The sequence below is a fragment of the Crocodylus porosus genome, unplaced genomic scaffold (assembly GCF_001723895.1).
Source record: "Crocodylus porosus isolate Cpor-Errol unplaced genomic scaffold, CroPor_comp1, whole genome shotgun sequence".
Classification (NCBI taxonomy): domain Eukaryota; kingdom Metazoa; phylum Chordata; order Crocodylia; family Crocodylidae; genus Crocodylus; species Crocodylus porosus.
Genome location: NW_017728943.1, coordinates 50,481,354 through 50,494,574, shown reverse-complemented (window position 1 = coordinate 50,494,574; position 13,221 = coordinate 50,481,354). Strand labels below are relative to the sequence as shown.

The 13,221-nt window shown below is 40.8% G+C and overlaps 1 protein-coding gene across 1 annotated transcript in view; it reads right to left on the bottom strand.

Moving 5' to 3' along the window:
• The window catches only part of FSHR (follicle stimulating hormone receptor), a 188,118-nt gene that overhangs the window by 39,407 nt on the left and 135,490 nt on the right, over window positions 1-13,221 (bottom strand). The window contains exons 5-8 of the mRNA XM_019549338.1: window positions 10,185-10,256; window positions 4,496-4,573; window positions 201-269; window positions 17-91 (exon numbers count right to left, since the gene is read on the bottom strand). Of these exons, the coding sequence (XP_019404883.1) occupies window positions 17-91; window positions 201-269; window positions 4,496-4,573; window positions 10,185-10,256 (294 nt within the window). The remainder of the gene's footprint in view (window positions 1-16; window positions 92-200; window positions 270-4,495; window positions 4,574-10,184; window positions 10,257-13,221) is intronic.

Sequence of the window (13,221 nt, the reverse complement as noted above, 5' to 3'; positions counted from 1 at the left end):
TATAATTCTTACTTACAAAACAACTGGCCCAATGGCTCCTTGAAAAACCTCATTTGGTAATTTCTCCAGATTTTGATTATCACTAAGATTTCTGTAAAACATAACAACAATGTTGATAAAGACACTCTGAGCTCAATAAGCCTGCAACAGTTAATAACACCTATTAATTGTTTTATGGAATGGCAACAAGAAGAAGTTACAGTTCATCTAAGTAGGTTCCATTGAATGCATGGCTCTGGACTTCCCGAATTCCGTTTTTATTTAACCATCTGCAACAGAAACAATTAAAAAAAATGATTAAGCAAGCCCATACACTCTTGCATTTGCATCCTAAATTCTGACTCAACAGCAAAAAGACTGGATGTTTTCAAATGAGTAACATATATAAATAAAGGCAGGGCAGAGTGGTGCCTTAAAGACCAACTTGCACATGTTCAGGAAGGCATAAACGTTCATAGGAGACAGTCTATTTTGTCAGATACATAAACGGTTATCTTTGGGAATCCCAGAAAACTATTATAAGATGTCAACCGCTAGGGAATGGGGTTTGGTGAGTGTGGACATAAGCACTGCAGTTATACTCTTATCTGACCCCAAAATCGGAGAACTTGTCTTAAAGGTGATGGGCCAGGTTCTGCTGGTGTAAAACATGGCTAACGGCAGCAAAGTGAATGGGGCCACTCCAGATTCACACCAGAGTGAGAGCATGTACTAATTATCACTAGAGAAAAATGGAACAGGAATGCCCGCAGCTGGAAGGGGGTGGCGAGTGGCAACCCCTTGCAGGTGCCAAGGTGGCGCCTTTTTATAGGGGGTGCACCACCATGTTCAGGGGGTGCATGTGCACCCGCATGCACCACCTATGTGTCATCAGTGACACCAAGTGGTAAAAGAGTTCCTTGAATACACTCAATTGCTTCCAGACATTGTGAAAGTCCCCACTGATTCAATCCTGAAAGGTGGAAGTGAACAACTTTTGAGATGCAGAAACACCTAGGGAATGGAAAAGGGGACTTTGCATTTGAATACCTGTCTGGGGCAGGTGATGGTTTAGCTCTGGCTTAGGCATTGGGCCCTGGGCTGAAGCTGAAGCTAAGCTACCACATGCCCTTGGCTGGGGGAGGAGGCAAGTAGTCAGGCAGGAGTGAGAGGGGAAACTCAGGGGGGAACATACAGCCTGCCCCCCACACCTTTCCCTGTACCTGTGACTGCCTCCACCCACTGTCTCCCTACTTCCCAACTGCAGGAGGGAGCTGGGGTTGTTGGAAGCAGGGGCCAGGCTGGGGCTCTGCTGCTGCTGACTGCCCCAGAGGAGCAGAGCTGCAGCAGAAGTTGAGGGCAGGGGGTGGGCAGGGAGTGGGAGGGGACAGGAAAAGACATAGGGTGCAAGGGATGAGGAGGCAGACTTCAGGGGGGGAAACAGGGTGGGGGAGGCAGGGAATGGGGGGGCAGGTACAGGCAGATAGGGCAAGAGGCAGGTACAGGCACAGAGGGGTAGGCGGCAGCTGGGGGAGGTAGACAAGGGGCAGGGGAGCAAGAAGCAGAAAAGCAAAGGGCAGAGGTCTGCTCCCCACAACCCCTACCACTGCTTTCCCTGCCACAGTAGTGAGGGCAGTAGGAGGAGGCAAAATTAAGACAACCTTCTACTAATTAAATTTTATACATGGAAAATTATTATATAGCTGTATCATTTTCCATGTATAAAAACTAATTATTTCAGGTCATCTTAAATGTGAAGTCATCTTGGATTCAAGTAAACATGGTAGTATTGCAAAATTCAGCTTGTCTGTGCCTCCTCTCTTCTGAGAGATAAGGTCTCTGGCAGAGTGGCTGCAAAGCAGGCCAGAAGAGGGTATAGGGTAGAAATGGTGGGGAACATGCCAGGTTAGCTGCTGAAATCTTTAGGCACCTTCTGCCTTCACAGATTAGTCCCCTATTTGCTCCTTGTCTCCCTATGGTCCCAAGTTCTCCCTTTTAAGCGAAGCAGCAGGTAGTAATTTTGTGAGTTTAAGCTTGTGGTGTTTCCTGCTGAATTTTTACTGTAGTGCATTAGCTAATTAATATTTAATACCCTTCCCTCTCCTCCCTCCATGGTCCTAAAATTTTAAATTTTGGTCAGTTGTAGTTATTATTTATACTATGTAGTTCTTCATCTCCTTTTATTGTTACTCTAAAACTCTCACCTACTCCAGTACAGTATGACAGGCCTGATTGACGGCATAAAAATGAATTATGTCAGGAGACCTATACATTTTACTTATAATCCATAGTGAAAGCTGAACATGTAAGTGACCCACTTCTCTGAGGTCTAAAATGGCATGCTAAGGTCAACATGAAAATCAATTATGGGCATGGCTGGAAAGATTACCATTTTGACCATGAAAAGCACATGAGCATGGCTCAATGTCTGTAATGTGTGTCAGATCAGATCAGGAAAACAGTCACCATTCCCTCCACTCACAGGCACTATTATAAATGAGTGAACAGACACACAGACGAAAGACATGCCTTTACTTATACCACCTGAAGTATTTACTATGTTTCATCATTCATGTTCATTTGTTTCTGCACTTTTTTTTCAGTCACAGTATTTAGTCACTGCATGGTATCACTGAATGTGATGCTAACAGAACAAGATGCTGATAGAAAGCAGGGTAGATTTGCACCTTTTAGCCTAACCAAGTGTGTATAAACGTGTGTGTGTGTACCTGCATACAAACATATACATATATACACATTTACTTTATATACATCTACTTTGGTTAGTTGATAAGGTACAAATCTACTTTACCTTCTACTTGACTTCAGACAACAGCTAACTACATCGCCCTATATGATGCCGATAGCAGATTGCTCTGTAGGGATCATATAGTGATATCTACTACTGTCAGACCATCATGACTAGGCCTTGCAATCCCCTGACAAAAAATACTTATATTTTTCTTCCATTAACAAAAGAAGGTTTAACTTGAGGTTAAATCATGAGGTTCTTGTTTGTACCTGGATATTTAATTTGTGTGGCAGTGGGGAAATCCCTGACTTTATTTTACTCTTGAAGAAGTTCTATATATCTTTGTCAGACTTTCATGATGAAAGGCTGTATAAATCATGGGGAAAAATGAAGGGATAATTGCAGGTTACTCTTGCTATTAAAGTATCTTCAAATATTCAGGGTTTGAGCTTGTCCCCACTGAAATCAATGGCAGTAGCATCTGTCCCATATAGCATGGTCCCTGGTTCCTGTCTTTGAGGCAAACCACATGCCATAATGGTAAACTTTCCAATCCAGCCATGGGCCTAGTTGAAATAAAGACCCAGGTCAGTGAGTGAGATAATGCAATACGCCTAAGAAAGGGATCAGAGAACCCAGGTAGTTCATTAAAAAACATGATTGTTCAAGTCAAATGAAAAGTCATTTAACTCCACAGCATGAAACTATCTGGCAAACTGGCCTATAACAATGCATTAACATTATGCACAAGCAAACCACATTTTCACAGTATTTCCCTGCATTTTGCCTGATTAATGAACATTTTTGAATGATGCATCTGACTGTAAGTATGTCTGAGTCATGCCATTCCTCAGAGTGCAATTTGCATCGCATGGAACATTTGTTGTAGATGGGATGCGTTTAACCTTGGTATCAGTAATTACTAAATCTGCTTTATGCTGTGGTTTCCAAATATGGAACAGGAATGGAGAGGAACTGGAAGAAAAATTACTGAATGCTAAAGTAATGAAAGGAGAAAAGAAGCATGTATTTTTTACGAACTATGCCCCTTTGGAAATTTGCTTAAAATTAATGGGGGTTGCACCTAGATCCTGGGTTTAATTACCACTTAGGAGAGATTGGAAAAGAGGCCGGTGATAGGAAAACAATAAAAAAGGAAGCTGAAAAAAATGGAAAAGATAACTGGAAACCGGCTGTGTCACGGAAGGAGTGATGAGTGAGATACTAGTATAAATAAAATGGGATATAGCATCCATCAGGTTCTCAGCTGGTTTCATTTTACAGTCAGCACTGAAGAGAGGCTCATCCCTCTGTGACACTGTTTGACCTGCATCTATATCTCCAAGGATAACTTCTTGGGGGCAGTTCCAACCTACATGCAAAGTTCATAGCTCTCATTGTTGCCTCCTACCACTGCTTCCTCCCAGCTATTGGCTGAATCCACCTGTTATATTCTACCACCTACTTTGTAAGGTATTTGTGTCAGGGATTGCCAATTCATTAGAGATATATTCTAAAGGAGCTGCAAATGTTGCAAAAAATATTTAAGAGCAACAAGATGTCTCTCTCACAGTTGGATTTTTCTTTTTAAAAAGTTAATTCTCCATGGAAATAAAAAGCCACATGCTGATTTTAATTACAGGAACGAAAAGTCAAAGTCAACAACCTTAAATTAATTGCACAAAATAGGGCTCAAACACTGGAAACAAAGTTATCTTGCCCCCATCCCAAAGGTGTAATGAAAAAAAGTACTTTCTTACTTACATAATGACACTTTCAGAACTCAATCCCATGAAGGAATTCCTTTCAATTTTATGAATATTTATATTATCTTGAATATCACTGAAAAAGGAAGCACAATAAAAATTAAAGGTTTTGTTGGGCCTTTGATACTTTCCTCCTTTGCTGGAGAAACAATGCTGCAAACCCAAATTTTTAAAGGGTATCTGCATTAGCTCTCAGGAGCTCTTTTACATGTAGGTTTCCTGAGAGACAATGTTTTACATTCTTAAGACAATTTGCTTGCAAGGTGCTAGCACTGCTGATGAATGAAATTGCAGCAGTCATTTCCATACATTGCCCATCTCTAGCCTCTCTGAAATGGCTGTTCAGGTATTTGAAGACTGTTATGAAATTCTGCCCCCTCAGTCTTCTCTTTTTCTGACTGAATAGCTCTTCTTCTTTCAGCCTTTCCTCATCAATCTTTCCTCCAAAGCCCCTCCTGGTTTGTTTGTTTTTTTGTCCTGTAACAGAGCCTTTCCAGACAGGCCACATCCTTCTTGAAGTGTGGGGCCCAAAACTGGACACAGAACTCCAGGTAAGGCCTCATCAGTGCCATATAAAGTGGAAGAATCACTTCCCTTGATTTGCAAGTGACACTTCTGTTAATACAACCCAGGATGTTGTTGGCTTTTTTGCAACAGGAGCACACTGTTGGTTCATATTCAGCTTATGGTCTACTATAACCCCCAGGTTCTTCTCTGCAGTACTGCAACCAAAGCAGTCACTCCCCAGCCTGTATTTGTGCATGTGGTTATTCCATTCCATGTGCAGGACTTTGTACTTGTCTTTGTTGAATCTCATCTGGTTGATTGTGGACCAATTTTCTAGCCTATCGAGGTCATTCTGTTTCCTAGCCCTGCCCTCCAAAGTGCCTTCAATTCCATTCAGCTTGGCATCATCCATGGACACCTGGGGAACCCCACATGACACCTTCTCCCAAGTAGACATGGAGCCATTGAGGACTACTTACTGAGTCTGATGATCCTGTTAGTTACATATCCAACTTGCAGTACTTTCATCTTGTCTAAAATTCCTTAGCTTGTTAATGAGAATGTGAGAGACAATGCCAAACCTTTGCTAAAGTCAAGGTATATCATATCCACCATTTTCCCCACATTCACAGAGCTTGCCACCTCATCATAGAGGAAATCAGTTTGGTTAAGCATGACTTGCTGTTGGTGAATCTACGCTGGGTGTTCTTAATCATCTTGTTCTCCCCTAGGTGCTTTACAATGGTTTCCTTGAGAACCTGCTCCATGATCTTTCCAGGTGTAGAGGTCAGACTAACTGTTTTCTAGTTCTTTGGATGCACTTTCTTAATGCTGAGTGCTATATTAGCCCTTTTCCAGCCATCTGGGACTCCATGAGTTCTCACAATGGGTAGCCAATGGCTCTGAAATGATCTCAGCTGGTTTCTTCAGTCCCTTTGGATGCACCCCATCTGGCCCTGGTGACTAAAAGCATCTAAGAAATCTACAGCAGGGAGTTGCAAGACTGGTTTACGAACTAATGCAGAACTTTAGGGCTCTCTTTTGGTCATGATTCAGCAAGGTACTTAAGTACATGTAATTCCCTCCCACTAACATCAATGGGATTCCTCAGATGCTTATAGTCTGGCATGTGCTTGACTACTTTTCTGAACTGGGTCCTCTGAGAGTCTACTTAATTGACAAATGATGATTTCAGCTACTTTCATAACAGTAGCTTTTTGATTGATACATAACAAAGAGTTGTTAATAAATATTTCTGTTGCTTGCTCAAAATATGTACTACTTCATGAAGTTAAACAGTATTACTCATAATTTAGATGGACAGGATGGTTGCTTTCATGCTGCTTCTGGTGGAAAGTAGCGAATAAAATGAACTGTGTGAAAAGCTTGGAATTAAATGTGAGTCCCAAATTGTCTTATTGTGAAAGCTAAATATGACTACAATACTGACTGACTGACTGAAGTGCCTCAAATATAGTCCTCATGGAAATCAACAGAAGTTTTTCATATGGACATATAGAAGCATTATTATAGAGTGAAATATATCTCTGTGCAAAAGGTCAGCACAAGGCCTTTATTTATATTAATACACCAATAAGTTCCCACTTACAGAGTGAAATCCTGGCCCATCCTGAATATCATTCAAAGTTTAGCTACTGATTTTAATGGAGACAGGTTTTCAACCAAGTTCTATTTTGGGACTTAATTATTGCATAGACCTTGTACTGGCCTTCTGTAAAGGGAGGAATTTCACCTCAGGAGAATAATGTTGCTTCACTAAGCTAGAGCAATCCAGTATACCTATGTCTGAAGATAATAACAAAGTTATGTAGGAAAAAGGTCTCATGGTTCCACATGTACTGAATCTGCTGTTCAAATTTGCAAAGCACTACAGCACATTTCCAGAAATTCCATACTAGACAAAACGTCCTACCTGTTTTGTATTTTAATTTGTGTGTACGGACATGTTACTGTGTATATGTTTGAGTAAAAGTGCCAGAGGCAGGTATTAGATTAATGGTCCTGAAGATTAAAATCTTTTCATCAAAATTTAAATCTAAACAAAAGCAGTGGAAGCTTCCCCAACCCTCTGTACTTCAAACTTAGGATGATAGGCTCATACGAAAGTAGGGCTAGAAGGGACCTCACAATGTCATCTAGCCCAGCCCCCTACTCAAGGCAGGACCATCCCAGCCTCTGTCTAACCTCTTCTTGAAAACTTCCAAGAATGGAGATTCCACAATTTCTTTAGATAGCCTATCCAATGATTCTTAACCACCCTCATAATTAGAAAATTCCAATTTCCAACCTAAATTTCCCTTGCTGCAGCTTAAGGCCCAGTGCATTGCCCTTCAGGCATTAGAAGACTGTTATCAAAAGCCCTTCAGTCTCGTCTTCTCCTGACTAAATAACCCTAGTTCTTTCAGCCTTTCCTCATCAGTCTTGCCTCCAAGGCCCCTAATCATTTTTGTTGCTCTGCACTGGACTCTTTACAAACTGTTCACAGACTTCTTGGAGTATGGGGCCCAAAAATGGGCACATAACTCCAGATGAGGCCCACCAGTGCTGAATATAGTGGAAGAATCACTTCCCATGATTTGCAGGGGACACTCCTGTTAATGCAGTCCACTATGCTGTTGGCATTTTTTTCAACAAGAGCACATTATTGGCTTATATTCAGCTTATGGCCTATTGTAACTGTAGTACTGAAGTCTAGCCAGCCATTCTGTATTTGTGCATGAAATTATTCTGTCACAAATGCAGAGCATCATATTTGTCCTTGTTGAATCTCATGTGGCTGATTGTAGACCATTTCAGGTCATTCTGGATCCTTGCCCTACAGTCTGGAGTAGCTGCAATTCCACCCAACTTATTGTCATCTAGACATTTGCCAAGCATGTACTCAATGCCATCATCCAAATCATTAACGAAGATGTTAAACAATACTGGCTCCAGGACAGATCCCTGGGGAACCCCATTTGATACTTCCTCCAAACTAGACATTGAGCCATTGAGGACTATTCGCTGAGTATGATTATCCAACCAATTACATATCTAGTCAAGATATATCATATCATATCATATCATATCATATCTCATATCTACTTCTCTTCCCACATGTACAGAGCCTGTCACCTTAACATAGAAGAAAATCAGGTTGGTCAGACATGACTTGCTCTTCTTGAATCCATGCTGGTTGTTCCTGACCACCTTGTTCTCCCTTAGGTGTTTCAAAATGGATTTCTTGAGGACCTACTCCATGATCTTTTCAGGTATAGAGGTTAGGCTCATCAGTCTGTAGGTCCCTGGATCCTTCTTCTTCCATTTCTTAAAGATGGGCACATTTTTGCTCTTTCTTAGTCATCTGGGACTCCACCTGAGCACCAGGAGTTCTCAAAGAAGATAGCCAATGGCTCCATAGTTACCTCAGTCAGTTCCTTCAGTACCTCAGGGTGCATCCCATCTGGCCATGCTGACTTGAAATTATCTACCTTCTAAGACATTCCTAGTCTGTTATTCTACTACTCTAGGCTATTTGTGAAGACCAAAGCAAAGAAGGTGTTAACTATTTCAGCCTTCTCTGCATCATTTGTAACTAGACTGTCTTTTGCATTCCTTAATGGACCTATGGTTTCCCTAGTCTTCCTTTTACTTCGACATATTTGTAGAATCGCTTTTTAATTTCTTTTATGTCCCAAGCCAGCTACTTCTCAAATTGTGCCTCAGACTTCCTAATTTTCTCCCTTCTTGCCTGTGCAATACTTGTACACTTTTCCCTAGTAGTATGACTAAGTTTTGTCTTTTTACAAGATTTGTTTTTTTGAGTTTCATTTCATTGGTGAGACTGCTGTCTAGCCAGGCTGGTCTTCTTTTTCACTTTCCATTCTTCCATTGCTTCAAGATAGGTTACTCCTGTGCTCTTAAGTGGGCTTGTTAAAGTATAGTCAGCTCTCCTGGGGCACATCTAGACATGCAATTAATGCAAAGCAATAAGTATTTGCACATGTGCCTGGGAGTGCAGCATGTTGAGCTAGGTTGGAGCAGCCCTGGCTGGCCGAGGATCTTGGGGGTCAGCCTGCCAGTCTGGGGCTACTTTCCCTAGCTCAAATGTGCTGCAGAGGTGCTGGCTAGGACACAAGGCAGCCAGCAGGTAGCCCTCTCACTGAAGCACCCCTGTGGCACAGCCAGCCAGGGCATTATCTATACATGCATTGTTGCAAAGTTTTTAACTCTGCAGCAGGCTAGTACTTGTTTTTATAAGTACTAGCCTGCTGTGGAGTAAATTAGTTTACTGTAGCCTAATAGAGACATATGTGTAGACACTGAGACATTTACTGCACAGCTAATTAATCTACTGTGTGGTAAACATTTAGTTTAGACATGCCGCTGGACTCCTTTTTCCCTGAGATTTTCCTGCCAACAGTTCCTTGGGTTTGTTAAAATCTGCTTCTCTGAAACCCAGTGTCCTTATTCTGCTGCTCTTGATCATCTCTAAGAATGAACCAAGAATTCCTTGGATTCTTTTTTTTTGTGAGTACTGGTTGAAAATGTTTAATGAAACTTGTTTTTAAATAAAACAAAGATTTTTGACTACAAATTCTTTCCACTGAAAATTTTAACTAAATAGTTTTTTCCTATTGTAAGTGAAATTTTCTATAGGAATAATAAATACTACCCTCTACTCCAGCTCTATATTTTGCTGCCAAAAGAGAAGTGTATTGTGTGTGTATAGGAAGGAGAGAGGGGAGTGTTTGGTGAGGTAGTCATCAGTCCACTCAAAGCTGGACTGACAGCTGACATTAGGAAGTCACTGCACACAAACCAAACAACTGTCACCAGATGGCAACAAATTTCTGTGTCCACCAGCCTGATTTGAATTTAAATTGGTGACCTAGAAGGAAAAGACTATTATCAGACCCCTTAAGCCATCTAGTCATGCAGTTAAAAACAAAATTAAAGGAAAAAATTATCTGTAAAGTACCTCATATATAATTTTGTATAGAGACAATGCAGAGAACACTAAAATAATTTAAGACAAATCATTATCAATGTCCACAAGATTACAATCTATGATACATTGGCAAAGCTAATTATAAAGTACTAGAGAAAGATCTTGTTAGAGCAGCAGAATAGTCATATAGAGTTAAAGGAAGCTTAAAAAGTGTCCAATAAAAACTTACAGTAAAACTTTCTGGAAAGATTGTATTTTATGGACAGCAGGCAAAGACTTAATACCAGTGTTCAATATTAACCTAAGGAGAGAGAAAACAAATGGAGGTTATTAACTATGGTTCAGGAGTGAAACGAAAACTGAGAAAAAGAAATGCTGGAAAAAAACTGACAACTACTTAGGGTAAAGTGAGCCCTCTGTTATAAGGGTAGGCATACAGTGGAAACCACACTTAAGTTACACAGCAAGTCTGGGAGTTTCACAAGTGCTCAGTGCTAACCTAATTTTGCTCCTACTGGTATCAGCTGTGATACTCCTATTGACATCAATGAGAGATAAGTAAGGCCAATGCTGAGTGCTTTCTGCAATCATACCCTAAGTGCATACATTGGATATTATGGTGCTGGCTCTCAGCACCGTGATGAATTTCAGTCTCAGTTTGTAAAGTCTCACAAATTCATTCTGCTGAAATATCAGTTCATCAAAGTGCTTTGGCTCAGCAACTGAAGAACCCAGAGCAGGGATAGATTTCGACTTTGGAAAATAAAGTGAAAGGAAGAAAGTCATATACAGAGATATGGAGCTCAGGCTCCAGGGGAGAAAGGATCCTACTTGCAAATTTATACTTTTCACTGATTTAATAACAATATGAACTACCAGGCACAAACATGTTAAGCTACCTGTCCTTTGGGTGGAAGGAAAGTTCGGTGATAGTATTTGTTTTTCCAGTTACTGTGACATAGAACAATATATTAAAAAAAATTATAATATGTTAAGCACCTCAATATTGTTTCTATTTTAGTAAATGATGAATCCTCATTTCCATTGGAAAACAAAAGTACAGCCCACCTTCCCTCCAACGTTTTTTGCAGGTGCCTTGAATATTTATGATCTAAGTGTATATTATCAGTGTAACAAAGAGATGGGATTGAATTTTCCATTTGGAGCTGGAGCTGAATCCAAACTTCTACCATGCTTGCATCTGGGCTTGTCATTGAGACCTAATTGGAATATTGCAGAACATGATACGAGAAGTTATTCCTAGGGCTCTGCGAAACGGCAGTGTTCTGTTTCGACTTGCATTTCGACGCATCAACAGAACGCCTTTCTGTTTCAAATTTTGCTTTGATTCGAAACCGCTGCTCCGTTCTGTTTCTTCACAACAGTTTCGCTGTTTTGCCGCTGTTTTGCTGTTCTCCCATAGGCTATAATGGGGAAGGTCAAAACAGCTTATATAACTTTGTCATTTCTGACCTGATTTGGATGAAACTTGCAGGAATGGTAGCACCTTCTGAAGGCATGAGGTCTGCCAAGTTTCAAGGAGATGGATGCAGAAGGTTCGGGGAAACTGCACCCCAAAGTCTTGAAAGTAAAATTCATGTCCTGTGTATGTGTTAAGCTACAGCACGGTCAAAATTGCAGGCATGCTAGCCCCTGCTGCGGCCACAAAGCCTGCCAGATTTCAAGGAGATAGGTTCAGGGGTTTGGGGGAAACTGTACCTCAAGCTGCGGACAAGCAAAACTTGTGACATGGGTGATACTGCGTGTGTTAAGGTGCTGCAGGTTGAAAGCTGCAGGCCTGCTAGCCCCCGCTGAGGCCATGAAGCCTGCCGGCTTTCAAGGAGCTAGGTGCAGGGGGAGTCTGGGTTCTGGGTCCCTGCACCTCTAGCTGCTGACAGGCAAAACTCATGACATGGGTGCTTGTGCCATGGCAAGTAAAACTCTTCTCTCTTATCCCCTGCTCACCAGACTCAGCAAAATACACCCACACTCCTGCTTTACCCAGCACTCTAAAATAGCTAGCTACACCTGTGTTTCTAAATAATGAATCATAACATGCAAATAATGTATTAAGTTCTTAATAGTTCTGTTCATTATTTCAAGAACAAATAGTATTCTAATAAGACTGTCAAAGATTCTGAAAAGTGCAGAGTGGTCCTAATTTTAGATTCTATACAGATTTTGAATATTTGTAATAAATTATTGTTTCACTGCTTGTCCAATATATATTAATCAACTTTATTGTACTTTCCCCCTTACATCTGAGATCATATTCTCTTAGTCCACGCTTGTCCCATCTTCTCCTGCTCCCTGAGACAATAAGGGGCAGACTGAAGCCAAATGACTTTTTTGCTTCTTCTTATCACCTATCTGTGAAAGTTAACAGCAGCTTCACTTCTTGCATTATATATCTACATTTAAAAGCTTGAAAATATTACTAGTTACATTGTAGTACCTACAAAGTGATGGGTTTGTACTCTGTACATATTGTCATTGAAGAATAGTTGTAGGAATTAGTACAGTTTTACTACGTTTCTGCTACAGATAAATTTTTACTCTGCTTTTTGGTTTTGCTTACTACCAGGCTTCCACTAGGGTGATTCTCAAGGTTTGAATAATACCCAAGGCAGAAATTATTAAGGTTTGAATTATACCCCTCATGTGAGGCATCTGCCCTGTTCAGTGATATCAGTTTTACTGTGGGGAATCTGTCCAGGTTTTATGGACGAATGTAAGCAAGCACTTTTTCCCCCCCTCCCTCTCCTTACGTTAGTTTCTTTTTCCCTGCAGGCACTGAATGCAATTGAAGGCATAGAAGGCAAGCCCAGCTTCAGCTTCAAAAGTCAAAATGTTTAAAAAATTTTGAAACATTTTGACTTGCCTCGGTCTGTTTTGAGGCTCTTTGGACAGTATCTGTTTAGTTTTGATTTCGCTGTTTCAGTCTTGAAACGAATCAAAACAGCATCGAAACACAACAAAACAAATTTTGCACAGCCCTAGTAATTACCCATGGTAGTCTGAAGTCAGGCAGAAGGCAGGGTAGATTTGTATCTTATTAAATCATATATATATGATGAAGTGAGATCACCAAAGCTTATGATATATAGATTTCATAGGTTTCATACACATTAGGGTTGGAAGGGACCTCAGAAGATCATCGAGTCCAGCCCCCACCCAAAGGGCAGGAAGTCAGCTGGGGTCATAGGATCCCAGCAAGATAAGCATCCAATTTACTCTTAAAGGTGTTCAATGTAGGTGCTTGAACC